The sequence below is a fragment of the Carya illinoinensis genome, chromosome 1 (genome assembly GCF_018687715.1).
Source record: "Carya illinoinensis cultivar Pawnee chromosome 1, C.illinoinensisPawnee_v1, whole genome shotgun sequence".
Lineage (NCBI taxonomy): Eukaryota > Viridiplantae > Streptophyta > Magnoliopsida > Fagales > Juglandaceae > Carya > Carya illinoinensis.
Window position 1 is genome coordinate 33589788 of NC_056752.1, and position 20556 is coordinate 33610343.

The following is a 20556-nucleotide window of genomic DNA, read 5'->3' on the forward strand; positions in this document are numbered from 1 at the left end:
GCGTTATTGATTGAGTTGAAATATTGCATATTTCATATATTTAGAATTAATATATTTTAATCATTTCATGACATTATTATTGGTTTTAAATGAAAAAATGGTTAATAGGCGTAAATCTGAATTGTAATTTAAACTGATTAATATAATGTTTATGCTTAATTTTATAACCTATGATTTAATTGAATAATATTTCCTCAAATTCGCAACATATCTTTTATATTCGGTTCTTTCTTTTTATTTTATTTTTATGGTTTCTATTTCTTTTTCTAAACTTCCGTTTATATTTTTATGGTTTCTACACTGACTCAAAGTCAAATGTGGACGCCTGCATTTTCAATTGCACATTACGGAATCATTTCATTCACGCCCCTGCACCAACACATATCACAGATGCCAACTTCACGCAGGCCTTTGCACTATCAAGTTTACAGAAAGCACTCACTCTACAGCCATGCATTTCACTCCACGAAGTCAATCCGACTTCATGCGGGCACCTGCAATTCACACGAGAATTAAAGTCAAACGAGCTAGCACCTTTTATTCATAGGAGATAACTAAGACAAAAGAAGCTACAGCAACACAGCATGGAGAAAAGCAGGAACACGAAACTTGATTCACCCCAAGCTGCAGCAGAGCACGTTGTTGCCCCTTTTGGACATACAATTGTTGAAGGTAGAAAAGCCTCAACACATCTACTGCTAGAGGGAAGTGAAACTCAGTTACACAGTAGAAAAGCCACGCTTGCTCCATTTTTGGTGCTCTTGGCCTGTGTGCTTGTGTGCTTTGAAAGGCAACTATTTTGTTACCTCAACGATGGGAGAGAAATGGACGGACTGGTTCCTATGAGAAAGCTTCTAGGAGAGGGAAAAAAAAAAAAAAAACTCTGGGAGCTTAAGGAGAGAGGGGGGTTCGGGGCATTTGATTTTTTTGGGCTTGAGGGAAGTAGATTACAAGGCGAGGTGTTTTTTTTCCTTTTTTTTTTTTGTTTTTTTTTTTCCTCCTGGTTCTGAGAACGCTGGTGGAGAGAACGGAGCTTTCCTTGGCTTGCTTTTGAAGGATCACGTTGGAGCTTTGACGGAAGTGAGTTTGTAGAAGTGATAGACGCTTCTCATGAGGGACTTACGGGAGCACGAAAGCTGGTTTTGAGGGAGAGCAGGGAACGTTTGTTTAACGCTGGACTGGGCCTTACGCAAGACCTTTGGTGAGAGAAGCAGGACTTACGAACAGCAAGACCTTTGGGAACCAGGAGAGTGAATGGGGGATTTTACTAAGAGCAGAGGAGTTTTTTTCATATGCACAGAGGGAGTTCTTTTGGCTCAATCTTTTCTCTACTTTTGCTCTCTTATAGTTGTTTTCTAGTATTAAATTTTGTGTTTTATTTTAGTTTTCTAATTAAGAATATTTATTTGATTGTCATGACTTTCTTGATAAAAATGGTTAACTAAACTTCCGTACTAAGATTAGAGGTGAAGTCTAATGGTTTAGACATTGTTTTGGATCAATATTGAAATTTATATTGTGAGTTTGATTGATTGAATAGTTTTATTATTGAATATTTTGATTCTCCATATATTTATCTTGATTCATTGTGATTTTTGAATACATTGAATGTTTGAAAAAATCTCTGTGATATTCAAATGAGTTTATGAATATTATAATTATCAATCGTTCATACTTAATCATTAGTGACTATTTTTTTTTTACCCTAAATGCTATATCTTTCAATTAAACGGAATCATTATTCTAGTTTAATTAAAGCAAATCACTTTGAAACAATGTTCTAAATTATTAGACGGATCATCGAAATCTTAGTTGTTCTTCATACCAATTTATTTTATCATTTTAGTTTTATTCTGTTACTTCAAAAATCTTCATCTTAGTAATTTTATATTCTATTTGATTGCATGTTTCTTTTAGTAATTTCTTTTCATTGTTTGAGTTTATTTTCCTTATTATATAAGTCAATCCTTGTGGATTCAACCCTGTTAGGTACTCTAGCTCCTGTATACTTGCAGGTAAAACTGCTCTAAATTTTTAGTTCACTAGTTTGAGTCAAAATTTAGGTGCATTAGTTATGTCACTTCACCATCTCCCTTTGCGTATCTAACTTCTCTTCCTAAGCTCTATATCTTTGCCTTGTCTTGTCCTTTCATTCTTTTTCTTTCATTCTTTTTCTCGCTTGATTCCTGATGATAGCTAAATGGTGGATTGGGCCTGATGCATCTTGGGCATGGTATATTTAACCCCAGCAATATGCTTTCAATTCTTAAAGTCGATTTGCTCAAGAAAAAGGCCTTGAGAATCTTCAAGTCAAGCCGCAACATAAAAAGCCTGTAGAAAACTATAGAAAAATAAATTATGGGAAGTGATCCCTAATTTTCTATTATTTGTGCAAAACAATGTAGATCTCCAAGCGCGTAGCTCGAGAAGACTTGCGAAATTTGTAATAAAGGCCTTCAAGGATGGGTCCCTGATAAGTTTGTTTATATGAACATTTGCCTGATAATCTAACTTTAAGATGGTTTCATGTGACCATTTATTGTTAGCAAATAGTGTGTATTTACATGATCTTTTTTGCTATTATTGGCAGTAGTGGATTTTTTGCCCATCTATGCGATTTTTTTGTTGATGTTTCCATTTTAATGTTGAGGTTAGAGTTTGTTTGTCATAACCCATGCTAAGTGGTCAAGGACCTCATCCAATTTTAGTTTAAACAGTGCCCATACGTACACCTATAGCAATAAGTAGAAAATAAATACATGAGATATAAATAGAGAAAGAGATACACAGATTTACGTGGTTCGGCACAAAGCCTGCATCCACAGGTCATTTGGAGGGAAAATCCACTATGATGAGAATATTTTACAATTTCTCATGATCTTTTGTATCTCATAGTACAATGGGAGTCGGTAACCCTTTTAGCCTGGAGAAGATAATATCTTTGGAGTTTCTCCTGAGAGGTTGAAGAAGATCTCTTAGTGATTCAGCAGAAGTCACCTAGAAGTCCTTCTCTCCCCTCAGATCTCAAATCCCTCTTTATTGAGACCTTGGGAGTGATTGGTGAGAAATGTTAGCGTTATACCACTTCACCATATCTCTTTGCATGTCTGGCTTCGCTTTGTTCCTTTGCCTTGTATTGTCCCTTCCTTTTTTTTTTTTCTTTTTTTTTGGCCATCTTGCTTCCTGATGATAACTTTATGGTGGATTGGGTTTGGTGCATTTTGGACCTAGTATATTTATCCCCAACAAGATGATTGTGTTTTAAGGTCAATTTGCTTAACATGAAAGTTTTGAAAATCTTCGAGTCAAGCCACGACAAAAATAGTCTATAGAAAACTCTACAAAAATAAATTTTGGGAACTGATCCCTAGTTTTCTGTTGTTTCAAGGATGGGTCTCTCGGACTTTTGTTTGTATGAACATTTGCTTGATAATTAAATATTCAGATGGTTGCATGTGACCATTTATCCTTAACAAAGTGTGTATATTTCCGTGATCATTTTTGCTATTGTTGATAATAGTGGATTTTTTGTCCTTTATGCGTTCTTTTGTTAATGTTTCCATTTAGATGTTAAGGTTAGAGTTTGTTTGTCATAACTCGCACTAAGTGGTCAGGAAGCCCGTCAACCCTGGGGTCCATCTCAGGTAGTTGTCGAGCTCGTTCACTCGTTCCCGAAGGTAACCCATGCGAGGTAGTTGGAGCTCAAAGGCTTGTTCCCAAAATTAACCCATTGGCTGTTGTTGTGGCATGAATGTTCACACTCGGCATTTTAAGGAGAAGATGGTGTGCTGGTGTTGATATCCGAGTGTAAGTGTGAGAATATTCAGCTTTGATGCGATGAGGAATATGTGCTTAGACGCACTAGGGGCAAGGAAAGAAACACTTAAGGAAGTTGCTTCCTCTTTTGGTCGTCGTGCGAGCGTGGAGTTTCGCTTTGAGAGTTAAGCCATAAATGGACTCAACTGAGCTAGGGGGAGAGGAGGGAAACATAAAAGGAAGTTGTATCCTTTGCTTGGCAAGCACATAGCTTGATTTTGAAAGCTAGGTGGGAGATAGATTTGAGAGCACTAAGGGCCAATGAGGGAAACGTTTAAGGAAGCTATTTCCTCCTTTGGTCATCATGTGAGCGTGGAGCTTGGCTTTGAGAGGTAGGTGAGAGATGAGCTTGACCGTGCTAGCGGCCAAGGAGGAAAATGCTTAAGGAAGCTATTTACTTCATCAGGCGAGCGTGGAGCTCGGCATTGAGAACTAGGCTGGAGATGGACTTGACTACACTCGACCATGCTTGGGGGTGAAAAGGAAAACTAATAAGGAAGTTGTTTCTTCCTTTGATTGTCGTGCGAGCTTGGAGCTCAACTTTGTTGAAGGATATGGTCGACCGCATTGAAGGGCAACCCATGTGCACTCAAGTGGAGTTAGATCCGGCGAGAGATGCACTCGACTGCATTGAGGGACGCTAACCCGATTGCTCGAGTGTCGTTGAGTATGGTTGGAGATGTGCTCAATTGTGTTGTTGTTGTGACGGGAGGAGTAGGTTGACCATGCTACTATTGCAGGAGGCAAGGCTCGACTGTACCACTATGACGGGCGGTCGGGCTAGATTGCACTATTATAAAGAGAGATAGAGCCTGACTGTATTGCTAGGGCGAGAGACAGACTCGAGCTCTGTCGTTTTGGAAAATTTTCAAAAAATTAAATTTGTTGGCGTAATCACTCCTAAATTATGTCAACACAAAAAAAGCAGTTCGCATTATTGGTGAGAAAAGTAGTCAAAACATTGAATTATAAGGAGGTACCAAATTGCAAGCCGTATAAAACTCTCTCAATATCATGACTTTACAAGCCTAACATTACCAGAACTGTTGAATTAGGTTGTCGGCACAGATCTTGCGGGGGCACATTAAAAGAAACCGCCGTTATAATTAATTGTATGGTTGTCAAAAGGCATGCAATACATTTATTATGTTCACATTTTATCGTGTTTATACTTTCACTTCGCCCACAACATTAAATTGTCTTTTTCTGATTATCTTTTTTCTTCAAGTTGTGCAAGAGGTAGAATTATAACCTTTCTCTATAGCCATTTCTTAATGCACTGATCGTTTAGGTCAGTCTGTGTTCACCAATTGCAATCGTTTTTTTTTTTTCCTTTACGATAATATTTAGAACTGTTATTAAAATATCTATTAACATTTTATAATTTTCGCATATTACATCCATAGATTTTAAAAAACTTTCATTAATTGGTTCATTCCTAGTAAAGATTGTTGCATATATCGTAGAGATATCACGTGTCAGCCAATTTGACATATTGCAGCATTGTGCAGAAAATGAAAATGCTCCAAAGATTTTACAAATGGATGAAAATTAGGGCTAGTTTGAAGACACAAGTGTTATCAAGTATTCTCAGATATTTTTAAATAATTAAAAATATTTGATAAATATGATAAATGTATCACATTTATATAGTCAGATGAGAGTGGAATGAAAAAATAGAGTACAATATTACTTAATTCGAGATCGATAAATTACCTGCCTTACTTGGAACTACCACAATAAATTCTACAACTAGCAACATTAATGCTACATCCATCTAGTGCTCCCACAAGCATTTTATTAATGTATTAATTGCTGTTAAATCATCTCAACTACCTCCAACCAAACATTATGCTACCTCCATCAACGATTAGTTATATTGAATTTTCTTAGTAGCCTTTGAAATTTATATCGTCGCAACTACCTCCAAGGTTAATGAATGATATCTCCTTGGTATTATAAATATTGGACCAAAGTGAAGTAAATTATCCCCACTTATCATAAAGGCAATGGTCGTTGCAGTCAAATAGCAATTAATTTCTTGTCCATAAATTATGCAACTATGCCAAACCCATAGAGTTCATATTCTCTCTCTTCTTTAAAAATCTACAATCCCACTTTTAAATTGGAAAAGAGTTTAGGAAAATATTATTGCTGTTGATATAAATGAAAAATTATTAGGTATTCTTATAATATAAATGAAGATTTTTTTTTTTTTTTTTGTTATAAGAAAAAGATCAACATGTACAATATAAGATAATTACATTGCAACATCTAATAATATTCGAGATATAAGAAAATCAGGATATTGATGCTACCATTAAATTGTATATTCTTACAATATAAATGAAGATTTTATCATAACATTTCATGACATTCAAATTATTTAAATATAATATTTCATTTAATGATATGGTATTTTTATTTGAGAATATTTAAACTATTTAATAATAAATTTGGATTGGTAAGAATAACTGAGGCTACCTAACTATGTGGCGCCTTGTCATCATGTTTAGGGTGGCTCTCAATGCCTCATGAGCAAGTTAAGGCAATTGCCTAAGCTGCCCTACTCAAAAGGCTAAAGCCTCTTAAGAAAATAAAATATTAATGGTCTATGTTAGGAAATGATATTGGTGTTAAAATCATTTAACAAGTAATAAAATTTCTTAAAAAATAAAAAAAAAAACAGACTCTTAAAAAATAAAGACTTATAGATATACTATTTTGGTAATTAATATAAAAAAAATAATTAACCTTATAAGTTTATGTAGAAGAAAAAACATTTTAAGAGTGTAATTAAGAAAAAAAAAATTAAAAAATGTATATAATATTGTGTAATTAAATAATTAAGAAAAAATAAAAATTTGTAGAATTTATATTCAGCACATTAATAGACTATAGTTTACTACATTACCATCTCAAAATGAAAATAAAAAAGAAATATTTATGTTCTTTACAAATCCACGCACCTCCATTGGACATTGTGGAGCTTCCCCTCATTGACCTCAGGCAACGACTACAATGTCATTTCCTTTAATTTGGTTCATTTTCTTAACACCGTGCATGTAAGCTGTTTGGGTAAATTATTGGAGAGAAAAAAAAAATGTTATTTATGTTTTCCTTTTCATTGAAAAAGAGATGCTATCTTGTTTTTATTTTTATTTATTTTCATGCAATCCAAACATGATATTACATTATTTAATTTCATGCATGCGATTTAAAGTTTATAATTTTTGCTACCATAAGGGACATTATACGAAATTAATAGATTAGAATTGAGGGATTAGATCTATTTAATTAAAGATAAATAATAATTATAATTGTTAGTGCGTAAAAATCATATAATTACTTAAAAAAATAAATAAATATATTATCTACATGAAGAAAAAATTAAATTTTTAATAATAAATTAATTTTTTTTAATAATTATATAATATTTATACATTTTATAATTATATATAATATATACGATGCAAACTCAACTTGAGACAATAAAAATCTCATAGATAATACGTCCAAAAAGGGCAATAAAATAAACATACTTCACTTGAAATTGACAATACAATATAAAAAATTCTAAGGATAATTATTCAAAACTAGTCCCTCGTATGAGTTTGAATTCGGTTGCACGACAATTTCGGGAGGGTCTTTTTCAGGATTCGGCATCTGACCCGAGCATTAGTTTCTGTTCGTGTGAAATGGAGGACTGCATGTATCAAAAAAAAAAAAAAGATAATCCGGACATCCTCGTCGGGAAAAAAAAAAAAAAAAAAAAAAAAAAATCCAAAGGGAAAAGTGAGAGAATAATTAACGGGTTTAGCCGATCAACAGTAAGAACAAAATTTTCATATTCAGATGGAAAAATCATTGAGCTTATCGCTTTACAGCTTCCACGCACGTACGACAGTTTGATTGTAATTTTGTCCGGTTTCAATTTCTGTACTGTTTTCACTTCCCGTACTCTTTCGTTTCGGATCGGACGGGACTCTGCGTATGCTCCTACGACATCCCGTTACATTTCTTCACACTCTCCAAGCTATTTCACCTCCTCGCTTATCTCGCAACTCTTCCTATGACAACGACAACTTTTGTTTACTCCGTTTCCTCTACAACTTTTGTTTCTTCTACTGCGAACCCAATGACAACGATTCCTTTAACCTCAAAGCTCTTCTCCTACAAACACACCAGAACCAAAATCGTACAGAGGACATGCGGGAAATGGGGTGGAGGGCAAGTCCGATTCTCTGTCAATCGTCACGTGCGGATTTTTTGCCAATCCAAGGTATTTCTTGAACACCCTTTATGGCATCCAGTGTATTCTTATTTGTTGTATTTTTATATGGCATTTCTCATGTTCAAATTATTATTTTTTACATTCACTTTTCCATGGTTCGTGTTGTTTTCCTATCGAAGCTTATACCTTTCTTCCCAAGTAACATACTAAAAAACAGAGATTTTATCCGGGGGAGCTGTGAATTTCAATCATGATGGAGGTCGAAACTAGTGCACACTACTCTTTGAAAGAAAAGTGCTACTTTCCTCACAAATCGAAATTTATATGCCCGTTACGGGTATAATTGGATCTTGATAAATGAAAACGCCATAACATGGTATTACTACCTGCTGTTTTGCAGAAAAATATTGCTTGATAATTTTTTCCATTGTTTTCTTTGTATATATTATCAAGGCAGTGCTGAATTGGATTTTCTTACGTCATATGTTACTACATGATTGTCCTGGTCCATTTGCTTGCTGTATACCGTGAATGCATGCTCGATGGCTATCTGCAACTAAAACTTCGTGTTGGTATTTTTTAATGAATATAGCTTTGTATTGGATTCGCTAAGTTTGCTCTGGTTTTCCGTTTACATATCTTCCATCAAAGAGCATTTTTTTGTGATTTGATTTTACTTATCAATTTGATTTGATTTTATTTTATTTTTTGTGATTTGATTTTCAAAAAAATATTTGACCGATCATAGATTTTTATTGGCTCAGGCGTTACCTTTTATAGCACTTTTATTGTGCTGTTTGATTGCCTTTAAGGTTGGCTAATGTGTAGCTGGCGTTTCCTTACCAGTGGATCTTATTAAACATTGAGCACTTAGATTCCTTTATCACTAAACTAGCTTGCATAGATGAGGCTCTTGTATATGTCCTGCTCGGGTCTTTGCCGATTTGATGCTCAATAAAATTTATCAAAAAAAATTTCCTTCATCACTTAGCATTCCGGCGGCTTTCCTGTTAATTGTCCAGGGCTCCAAGCGGTTTTAGTAGTCAACTTTCTTTTTGAAAATTTTGAACAAATGCTGTCAGTTAGTGGCCGTTAATTGCCTTAATTCCTTTTACTACCGATTACCTACTGTAGTTCCAAAATGTTTGAGTCATCATGAGTACATTTAAAGCATACATAGAGGTTGCCGATTTTCTCTTTATTGCTCAAATGCTATTCAATTTTAAAAGTTACTTTAATGAGATGAGATGAGATATTTTGAATAGTAATGAAATTTTTGAGTTAAGATGAGATGGAATAGTTTGTAAAAAAATATGTGTTTGGATAGTGAGATGAGATGAGATAGTTTTTAATTTTTGGGATTTCAAAAAGGTGTGGGTCCCACTATTTAATAAGGGTAGCCGAATTGTCTATTCATGCACTGTTCATGTCAGATTTTCACTATTAATTACTATTTATTTGAGGAGATGTTTTTAAAATCTAGAAATAAAATACAGTGTGTTTGGATAGGAAAAACTAGTGTACGGTATAGATGAGATGAAAACATTTCATTTGTGTTGGCCATCGAAACGGGGCCTTAATTTCATAAGCTATTTAGGGGTGTAAGTTTACCGGTCCTGGATAGATAAGTATATTGGTTGGTTTTCAGTCAGGTCCTGAATATTGGTTTTTTAGACCAGATGGAAACCACCGAAGTATATATATATAGTTTTTTTTTTTTAAATATTTATATATAGATATATTATTTGGGCACTTTGTATGTTTGGCCCATTTACACTAGCCCGGACCAAATTGGACTGACTAGATCATCTGGTCTGTAGGGGGTAATCGGTCGGGAAAAAGGGTAGATCGAAATTTTCGATCTGGTCCAAAAATCCCCCTATGGATCGACTAGACCAGACTGATTACACCCCTAAAGTTATGTGCTGCACCTCTATTTTAATTATCCAACATTTTGAAATTTTTACAAAATATGCCATTAAGTAAGAGTTATTAGACTTCCCTATGAGGCAAGCCTATTTTGTGTCTTCTTGTTTATCTTCAAAACGTAGAGAGAGAATACAAGTTAAGAAAAAAAATTAAAAATGTGGTGTTGCTCTCAAGAACTTTTCCAAACAAGAGATGGGTGCTTTTTATTTTTATTTTATTTTTGTATGGATCTTTGGGCTCAACATCTTGTGCAGAGTTGGTTCGAATCATATGACGATCAATTGGGATGTTGTATCTTGGAGGAGACAAGTCAAGAGGAGGCTTGCTGCACCGGTTTATTTAAGATTTTATCAAGCGCAGAGGACTTGAATCTCCTTAAAGAGAGCGAGATTTCCATGCTTCAGTCCAAGCTGTTTTGTTTCAATTTATATTTTGTTGTAATTTTTTATTTTACTATGTTTTTCACCAACGTAGGCTCAACAATTCAACAAACACATAGGGGCCCATGGCCTAGTTCGTAAACATAAGCCAGCTTCCTTAATGCCTTACTAAATGGTTGAGTATTCAAAATCATCATGAACATGCTGTTGTAATAGCAATGTTCTTGTCATTGTTATTTGTCTAAAAAACTTAAATTGATAGGAAGATGTAGGTTTTGTATTATTTAAACATTCCGTCTCACATGTGGGCAAGACATTGTTTTGATACCATGTGAAGTGTAGAGCCGGGGTTTGAACTCAGGACCTATGTTCTGATACCATGTGAAATCATCATTATTTAAAAGCTTAAGCTAATGGGAAAAACTAGATTTTATATTATATCTTAACAATTGTTATGCTGCAAAAGACATTGTTGTTCTTCTTGTAAGCTTGAGAAAACATGGAATAATTTAGCTTGTTAGATAGATAACTTTGGTGCAATTTTGTAATACAAAGATAGAAAACATGGTTAGGGAAAGCTGACAATTATTTGTGTCAAATTCTTCTTTTAAAGACGGGGAAAATGCAGATAAGAAGGTACTGTCCTTTCCTGGAAAGATCACTAATGTCCGGCAATGGTGCCTTGGCTTGTGATGAGTGGGAAGCTGTTCCTGACATCTGGAGGTCTTCAGCAGATAAATATGGTGATCGTGTAGCAGTGGTGGATCCATACCACTCTCCACCTTCACAAATGACATATAAACAGGTAAAATCCCCTTTTTTTATTGGTAAGTTACACACTCATATATCCAATGGGCATTAAACACAGTCTCATCCTCCAACTGGAGACTGTCATTTGAGATAGAATTCATTAGACAGGTCAAATCTTTTCAATATTTCTCAGTATTTGTTCCCATCACATCCATCTCATTGTCTCTATTTCCAAGATTTGCACATCTATAAATCTGTAATTGTTACTCCCATGGTTTTTAGATAACTTACAAACTTTAGACAAATATGATTGTGTTGTGCTTTGCCATGGGTAGAAGAAGATAACAACTCTCCCCATTTGGAAATTCTATGTACCAGACATGGACATATTTTCTTTATGGGAAAAATACTCAAATCTTTTCCCTCTAAAACAGATGATGACCATATTTAAATGCTTATCTTCTTAAGACGAATCCGCTTATCTTAATTTACTAATGAATAGGTCAACCTAGTCTCTCCCTTGGCATAATTACTTGCACCACCTTTCTTTATTCTAATTACACTCCCCTCTCATGAATGGACTCTAGAATCAGATGAACTACCTGAACGACCCTTTCCTTACTACCTTTAGGTGGTTGGCTATGCATAGTCTGATGTTATATATGACTGGGATATTAGAATAATCAAGAACTTAAGGTAAATTATCATAACTTAAACCACAAATGATGGTGGAACTATTTAGGTGTCTGTTGACATGTACTTTGGTGGGATTAGATTTATAAATTTGTGCCTCTAAGGTTAAGAAAATTCAGGAGAAAGGACTAGGGTTCAAAGATTGACTAGGGCTTTGACATGATGGATGTTAGGGGAAGAACTTTGTCTCTGAAAAAAAAAAAAGGTTTTTGGGACAATCTGGATAGCTGTTGTGTTTGGGTAGGTTTGTTTAGCCTAGTACAAGTGCATACCAAAAAAAAAACAAAAGAAAGAAGAAAGAAGAACATGTTATTAACACTTAAAACTCAGCGTTCAATTGCCAATGTATGAATTATTTCCATCAAGTGAAACGTATTTTTATATACTCATTGACTTTTAAGATACTAGGACCAATACTTCTAACTTGACTAGGAAACAAATTCCAAGCAACACCCAATAGAAGAGTCTTAATGCAATTAGAAATTATAGAAGAAGGCAAACTATCAAATGTAATCTAGAAGCTAAACCCAGAAATGAATTATGCTAAAACATTTGATGAATTTTCTGAACTGCTTGTGCCTGTTAAAATGCACATGACTCATAAATAAAGACTGAAATCAAATGATACTCTGACCACAGACTCTGACCTGACTGTATAAGATTCATCGCAATCCGATATGGTATATGAGCAAAAAAAGTATTATGTTGTCAAAACAGAAAATTACAGCAACTTGACTCTTTGTCAATGGTTGCATCAACAAGATAATAGTCTCCATTAAAGCTTTGGTTTGAAAAAAAGGGGCCAAACTATCCAAATTGAGATGCTGGGTGCCATTACCTCTCCCTTTCCACTTTCATGCTGGATATACAGATAAACCTGCTAGAGTGAGAAAATTGGGGCATACCTTTAAACCTGGATTGATGCTTTCCATTTAGGTTAAATTCCATAAAAAAATCTGTTCCTCTTTGGTATTTTTCTTTCTTTAAAAATATTTTTTCCCTCTTTGGTATTGCAGCTGGAGCATGAGATTTTGAACTTCTCTGAAGGCCTTAGAGTTATTGGACTAAACCCTGATGAAAAGCTAGCACTTTTTGCTGATAATTCATGCCGGTGGCTTGTTGCAGATCAGGGTAAGCACCAGTTTATCTTATCTTTGACTTTATTGCCTAGATACTATGCGGTCCCTGCATCCAAAAATGAGTTTTTTTCTTTGAACTTGAAAGGGCTCATATTTTTGGAAGAAAGAAAGTGTATGAAACCCAGTATGGTCCTCTAAATTTGTTGATAATTGATAAATGATGTTGGAAACTACGGAAGGGAGTATTTATTATGTAGTGAATGGTATGGTGTAACATAGAAGGAAATTAAGACATTCATATATGTACTCTTTTGATGTTACCTCCAAAGAAGAGCTTTTTCTTTCCCCCATTTCTTTTTGCTTTGTAAACCAACTTGTGGCTGCTGAATCCTTTGTCCACTATGCCTTATCTGCCTTGCCTTTTATATTTTTAAAACTTAAGGGACACCTCAGATGGTGTTTGCTACTTGAATTGATTGAAATACCTTTCTTACTTCCTCACCTTGTAAATTCTTATTTTCCCTTTTTATATGTTTCCCCATCAACTCCACAGATGCTGCTTCATTTTTCTCCACAATCCTGCTGAAAAGCTTTCACATGGATAATAGGACTTTTACCCTTATGGCTCAAACATTGTGCACTTTTCATTTAAACAGCAAGGTTAATAAATACGAGAGGAGAACAATGATAAGAATATTTCTGTAAAAGATCCAAACACCAAAATACTTCTTTTTAATTTGAATGCCATTTTTTGAGATATGCTAGGTATGATGCGTCTGATACATATGGATGCATAATATAAGTTCTGGTGTCTTGTAGCACATTTTCCATCTTTGAGATATCTTTCCAAATCTTTCTCACTAAGCTATTTGTTATGTATAATTTAACAACTTCAAATATAATAACAGAGCATAACATGTAATCTTGTATGCTCTTTTCCTTTAAGTTTATTTTTTATTTCACATTTTCTCTACGTGCAACAATTACCAACATGAAAATGTGATTTGTGACAAGGGGGAGATTGAAGATAATATTGTAAATTTCTATGAGAATATTTTTCGTGAAGAACATTCATGGAGGCCCAAGTTAGATGGGCTGGTTTTTGACCCCATTGATCATTCTACAGCAGTTTGGTTAGAGAGGCCCTTTGAGGAAGATTAAGTTCTTGATGTAGTTAGGGGCATGTATAAGGATAAGGCTCCGGGTCCCGATGGTTTTTCCAAGCTTGCTAGGATATTGTGAAGGATGACATTATGAAAGTTTTTGATGAATTCTATTCCTTCAGGAAATTTGAAAAAAGTTTTAACACAACTTTTATTGCTCTCATCTCTTAAAAGGCGGGTGCTGTAGAAATGAGGGATTTTCGCCCTATTAGCTTGATAAATTGGGTTTATAAGATCATCTCTAAGGTGTTAGCTTTGTGTGTTTATGGATAAGATTACATCAAAGTCCCAAAATGCATTCGTGAAGGGAAGACAAATCCTAGACTTGATATTAGTTGCTCACAAGTGTTTGGAAAGTAGAAAAGGGATGGGAAAGTAGAAAAAGGATGGGACATGGAAAAGGCTTTTGATCATGTCAATTGGGATTTCTCCTTTACTTGCTTGGGAGATTTGGATTTGGGGAGAAATGGTGCTCGTGGATAAGACATTGTATTTCGATGGCCAAGTTCCCTATGGTGAATGGTTCTTCAGCTGGCTTTTTCAGCAGCTCCTGTGGATTAAGGCAAGGAGACCCATTATCTCCTTTCCTTTTTTTCTTAGTGATGGACGCCTTGAGTTGTATGATTGAAGTGGCTGTTGAAGGAGGTTTTGTGTCGGGATTTAAGGTGGGAGATGCTTCTAGGGGCTGCATCACAGTTTCTCACCTTCTCTTCGCGGATGATACTTTAATTTTCAGTGATGCTAACAAGGATCATTTTCGTGCTTTAAGAGCTTTATTGTTATGTTTTGTAGCTGTCTCCGGGCTTAGAATTAATTTATCTAAGTCTGAAATTATTCCTGTGGGTTCAGTCAGCAATATTTTTGATCTGGCCAATATTCCGGGCTGTAAAGTTTCTTCTTTACCAATGAAATATCTTGGGTTACCTTTGGGGGCTCCTCATAAATCTGTGTCTATTTGAGATGGGGTGATTGAGAAGATTGAGAGGAGGCTAGCTGGCTGGAAAAAACTATATTTGTCCAAAGGGGGTAGAGTTACTTTGATTAAAAGCACCTTGTCTAATTTACCCACTTATTACCTCTCTCTTTTCCCTATTCCAGCAGGGGTGGTCAAAAAAATTGAGAGGATTTTTAGAAATTTCTTATGGGATGGTATTGGGGAGGAACTTTAATTTCACTTGGTGAGTTGGAATAAGGTTTGTACTCCGGTGTCTACTGGAGGTGTTGGTGTGCGGAATTTAAAGCTTTTTAATAAAGCCCTCCTTGGGAAGTGGCTTTGGAGGTACAACAATGAGAGAAACAAATTGTGGAGACAGATTGTAGATGCTAAATATGGAGGGATGTGGGGAAATTGGTGTACTAATGAAATAAAAGGGGTTTTGGGGGTGGGATTATGGAAGTCCATTTGGATGTGATGGGGGGATTTTGTCAAAAATATTAATTTCAAAGTGGGGACTGGGACTAATATTTTCTTTTGGCATGATGTTTGGTGTGGTAATTCACCCCTTAAATTAGCATTCCCCAGCCTTTTCAGGATTGCTAAATATAAAGGAGCTGCTGTGGCTGATTCATACTTGTTTTCTAACAATATGCTGAATTGGAATGTGGATTTTTCTAGAGATTTACAGGACTGGGAAGTGAGCGAAGCTGCTGATTTTTATGTAAAACTTTATAATTCGAAGATTGATCTGATCAGGGAGGATAGGATGCTGTGGGTTAATGATAATAAGTCCAGATTCTCTGTGAATTCCTATTATAAGGTTTTAAATAGTCATGGTAATAATACATACCCCTGGAAATGCATTTGGAAAGCTAGAGTGCCCAGTAAAGTTGCATTTTTCTGCCGGTTGGTGTCGCTAGAGAAGGTTTTAATTACTGATAATTTGAGAAAAAGGGGTTTATATGTGATGGATTGGTGCTTCATGTGTAAAAAAGATGGTGAATCTGTTAACCACCTGTTTCTTCATTGTGAAATGGTGACTGTTTTGTGGAATGAGTTATTCGCAAGGGTAGGCATTGCTTGGGTGATGCCTTTTCATGTGGTGGATTTCTTGGCTAGTTGGGAAGGTGCTGCAGGTTGTGGAGGCAATAAAGTTGAGTGGAGGATGATTCCTTCGCGTTTGTTTTGGTGTTTATGGCTTGAGAGAAATGGGAGGTGTTTCCAAGATTGTGAATGCACTATGGGGGAATTTAGGGATTTTTTCTTTAGCACTTTAAATTTTTGGGTGAACAATCTTGTGAGTGATTTGAATATTTGTAATGCTGTGCTTTAATTTTGTTTTGCTTTAGTTTGTATTTAGGTTTATTCTCTTGTACACTTCCCATGTACTTGGGCTATGCCTATTTACTTGGAATAAACTTTCTTATTACCGTGAGCAAACACATTAATGAAGAATGTTGACAGTTTATGGTGATTAATTTGCTTTGCTTGAGTTTCCATGCCTAGTCATGTGCTGATGGTGAATATGGTTACCATTTCTACTATAATTGTTTTATTAGTGATTGCTCACCATCATGATATGGGTATTTGGTACCTTATATAATACTGTTACATTTACAAAATAATTATATAAAATAATTTTATAAATTGACATAATTTTATCTAATATGTTAAATATATTTGATAATAAAAATAATTACTTATCAAAAAAAATGATATGGGTATTTGGCACCTGCAAATGCTGATACAAAGCAGTATGTATTTGCCTTCTTTTTACCATGCCCAAATATCTGCATCTTTTTTGGTATAATAATGTGCAACTTCTATTGCACACATATTAGTTGCACTATGCATCTTGTGTTCAATGGCAGTTCTGTGGCTATCCTCAAGGTTAGGTGGTCATAAAGCACCTTGAGGAGACAAAACTGGAAATTGGCTTGAGGCTTTCTTTCTTTAGATCATTGTATGATTGACAGCTTGTTGGAAGTTTTCATGGTCATTCCTCTCTATGTGCAAGAATTACTGAGAGCAAACACATTCTCTATGTGCAACAATTACCGCAAGCAAATGCAGTAATAGGTTGATGTTTCATTTTCTCTTTCTCTCTCCTCATGTGTTTATGGGTATATAAAGGATAGTTTTCAAATGTTGTAAACTTGTTCGAATACAAAACAAAATAAAAGTCTTTATTGCTTATTTTCAGTAATTGTATTTACTGGTAGTTAGATTTCTGTATTTTTAAACTCACTTTCATGCTTTATTTTAGTCTAGGTATAATGGCCACTGGGGCAATCAATGTGGTAAGGGGTTCAAGGTCATCAGTCGAAGAGCTATTGCATATATACAATCACTCTGAAAGGTTCGGTAAGCAGTTTTATTTCGGTCAGTGTTCTGCTTATTTCAACTAAGCTTGCCAATATCAATATGCATAGATTGGATAATATAAGCTGCTTCTGAGTATGAAATTTTCTCTTTGTTGTCAGAACTGGAAATTACACTTTCTTTAGAACTGCCCATCTGTAATCTTTCTGTCATACTATTTTCGACTTGATTGACACTAAAATTTTCAATAATTGTTTCATTGTGCCCCTGTTTTCTAGTTCACCCATTAAATGTGCTGAAAGTTGAACACATGAATGGTCTGGGCCAATGGAACTTGTGAAATGACTGTATTACCCCCCTTGCAAGCATTCTAATCTCAGCCTAGAGTCTCTCTTCTTGATCCCCTGTTCCATTTTGCAATTACTACACAAACGGTAGCACAACCACCTAGTGAGCAAACTGTCTAGAGTCACCCAACAATCCCCATGCAACCACGACCAACACTTGAACTCACACAACCCCAACAATGAACTTTTTAGCCTCGGTCAGCAAATTAAGCCCAAAACCATAAATTCATCCCAATGTGTGGCCAATGTAACATATATATATAGGCAATTATTGTAGTCTGGGATTGAATTTTGAAATGATCAGACACAAAGTCCATTTCGATTGACAAACTTCTCCAATTGGATTAGAGTACAATTCGCATAACTGTTATTTGACTCTTTAAGGCTCATTTGACACTTAGAATATCTTAGAATTCTGTGAATGGTGGTGAAATGGTTTGAGTTAAGATGTTTTATTGGGTTTTGGGAAATGAGAGAGAAAAAGTTGAATAAAAATTTTATAAAGTTAAAAAATTGTTTGAATAAAATTTTGGTTTTCAAATTTGAAAAATTTGTACTGTTTGTTGTGTTTTGTTTGGAAGTTTGGGAAATTCATATTGGATTTTGTGTTTAGATAATGATTAGGTAATGATTAGATAAAAAAGTTGAAGATTTGAAATTGAAAAATATTTTGTGTCCGAGTGATGTTTGGGAAGGAAATTATAAGAAGTTTTGAAAATATCTGAGAATATCTCATTACCCAAACAAGGCCTAAGTATCTGAAAGCTGAGGAATCTTACACTTCTGTCACTGGTAAAGAATAGTCAAATAAAGTCTATTGATCATCAAACTTTATTCATTTCTCCGCATCATACATGATGGAGAGCCAACGGGGCTCGATTGAAATCCGACTTGCCTTCATTGCTGGTGTGAAGAGGACCAAATTAAATTAGTGAATGCTCATTCGTCATATCGCCTGCAACTCTAGCTTATCCTCAGCAGTGAGTTCGTCATTGCCAATTGCCACATTCAGCCTGTTATACGAGTATAGTGCCACTGGTTGCAAGCCAACTTGATTGAGTAAACTACACTTGAGGAGCTCAGGTGCTTGGTAGGTGAGCACACAGGGGTCGTCCTTTGACTGTGTTGCTCCACAATCTGGTTGCTGCTGCAACAGTGTAACTGCCACTGCCGTGCGGCTAGTAAGAGAGATTTATTTGGGGTAATCAAGTGCTTGAGGGAGAACAATGTAAATGGGGTAGGAGATGTTACATATAGGTAGGCTGACAAATGCCAAGGAAGCAGAGTGGCCAAAGAAATTGGTGGATTTAGAGGAGCAACTTGAGCTGGAGGAAGTGGACATGAGAATGGTTACCTCTACCTCTAGCATTATTACATTCCTTAATAATAAGGCTCTATTAGAGAAATGGTTGTGGTGTTATAATTATGAGAGGGAAGCCTTATGGAAAGGGGTGATTGATGCGAAGTATTGGAGTGCAAGGCGGGGTTGGTGTTCTAATGAGGGTTGGGGGGGGGGGGGGGGGGGCATATGGTGTGGGGTTATGGAAGTATATACGGAAAGGTTGGGGGGCTTTCTCTAGTAATACTAGGCTGTGCATGGGGAATGGCAGTAGAATCAGCTTTTGGCATGATGTGTGGGTGAGATACGGCTCTTAAGGTTGCGTACCCCACTATTTTCAGAATTGCAAGGGAAAAAGAAGCTATGGTGGCTGACTTGCGGGCAATTATTCATGATTCACAGGATTGGAACATCAACCTCACTAGGGAGGCACATGATTGGGAAGTGATTGTTCTGGTGGAATTCTTTAATCTGCTCTATAACACTACTCCTGCTGTTACAGCTGAAGATAAGATGGACTGGAGACCTTCTAGGAAAGGGAAATTCTTGGTATGCTCTTTCTATGACATACTTACTGCTCAACCTAGCCCAATTTTCCTTGGAAGAACATATGGAGGAGTAAAGCACCTCCCAAGGCTGCGTTCTTTGTTTGGACAGCAACTTTAGGGAAGATCCTAACCATTGATAATCTAAGAAGGCGTGGATTTATAATTATGGACTGGTGCTGTATGTTCAGAAATAGTGAAACAGGGACAATTTACTCTTACATTGTTAGTTTGCTCGGGACATATGGAATTATTTCTTCAGCAGAATGGGATTAGCATGGGTAATGCCGAGAAGGGTGGTTGAACTACTAGCAAGCTGGAGAGGGATCACATGGACACCACATATTGAAGCTATGTGGAAGATGGCTCCCATTTGTATTCTTGGTGTATTTGGAGTGAAAGAAACGATAGACATTTTGTTGATCATGAACGTTCCGCGGAAGAGTTTAGGAGTTTTTTTTTTTAGAAGACTTTATTTTTGTGGGCCATTGCTTTAGATTTAAATGGTCTCAGCTTCCATGATTTCCTTGTAATAGTTTCTAGTTCTTAAATCAGCGTATTCACATGTATACTTCCAGTGTACTTGGGCTATGCCTATCTTTATATCAATAAAATTTCTTCTTACTTATCAAAAAATAAATAAAAATAATTATCACATATACCATTTCTAAAAATAATTATTACATATACCATTTCTAAAAATAATTATGACATATACCATTTCTAAAGTTAAGGAAAAGGATATCCATAGACATAGCACTATACAATGAAGGCCTTAAAAGAAGCCAATTCTCTCATTGGCTTCTTTTATTCATGTGCAGATAACCTGCACATAAATCATAACAAACTTGATTTGAAGTGTCCAAATTTCCAATGCCTAGATGGCTTGGATTAGAGAGTTAGTTATAGAGTCAAAATTATTAGTGCTTGTGAAGGAGAGGGAGAGAACTTTCACATTTCGGAGCAGGGATAGAAGATGAAACACAAGGTGGTGGTGGGTCGAAATACAATCCTTTGGTTTG

General features: G+C 35.6%; 1 protein-coding gene and 1 long non-coding RNA gene across 2 annotated transcripts in view; one reads left to right on the forward strand and one right to left on the reverse strand.

The window, feature by feature from the left end:
- Positions 1-305: 305 nt before the first annotated feature.
- On the reverse strand, positions 306-1299 carry LOC122315686. Its single transcript, XR_006244085.1, has 2 exons — positions 610-1299; positions 306-494 (listed from the first exon to the last, which is right to left on the reverse strand). It is a non-coding gene; the product is annotated as an uncharacterized LOC122315686 (long non-coding RNA).
- Positions 1300-7621: 6322 nt separating this feature from the next.
- The window catches only part of LOC122315689 (probable acyl-activating enzyme 16, chloroplastic), a 28419-nt gene continuing 15484 nt past the window's right edge, over positions 7622-20556 (forward strand). Inside the window, exons 1-4 of the mRNA XM_043131773.1 lie at positions 7622-8098; positions 10973-11164; positions 12819-12933; positions 17253-17340. Coding sequence (XP_042987707.1) covers positions 7889-8098; positions 10973-11164; positions 12819-12933; positions 17253-17340 — 605 coding nt within the window. The 5' untranslated portion in view covers positions 7622-7888. The remainder of the gene's footprint in view (positions 8099-10972; positions 11165-12818; positions 12934-17252; positions 17341-20556) is intronic.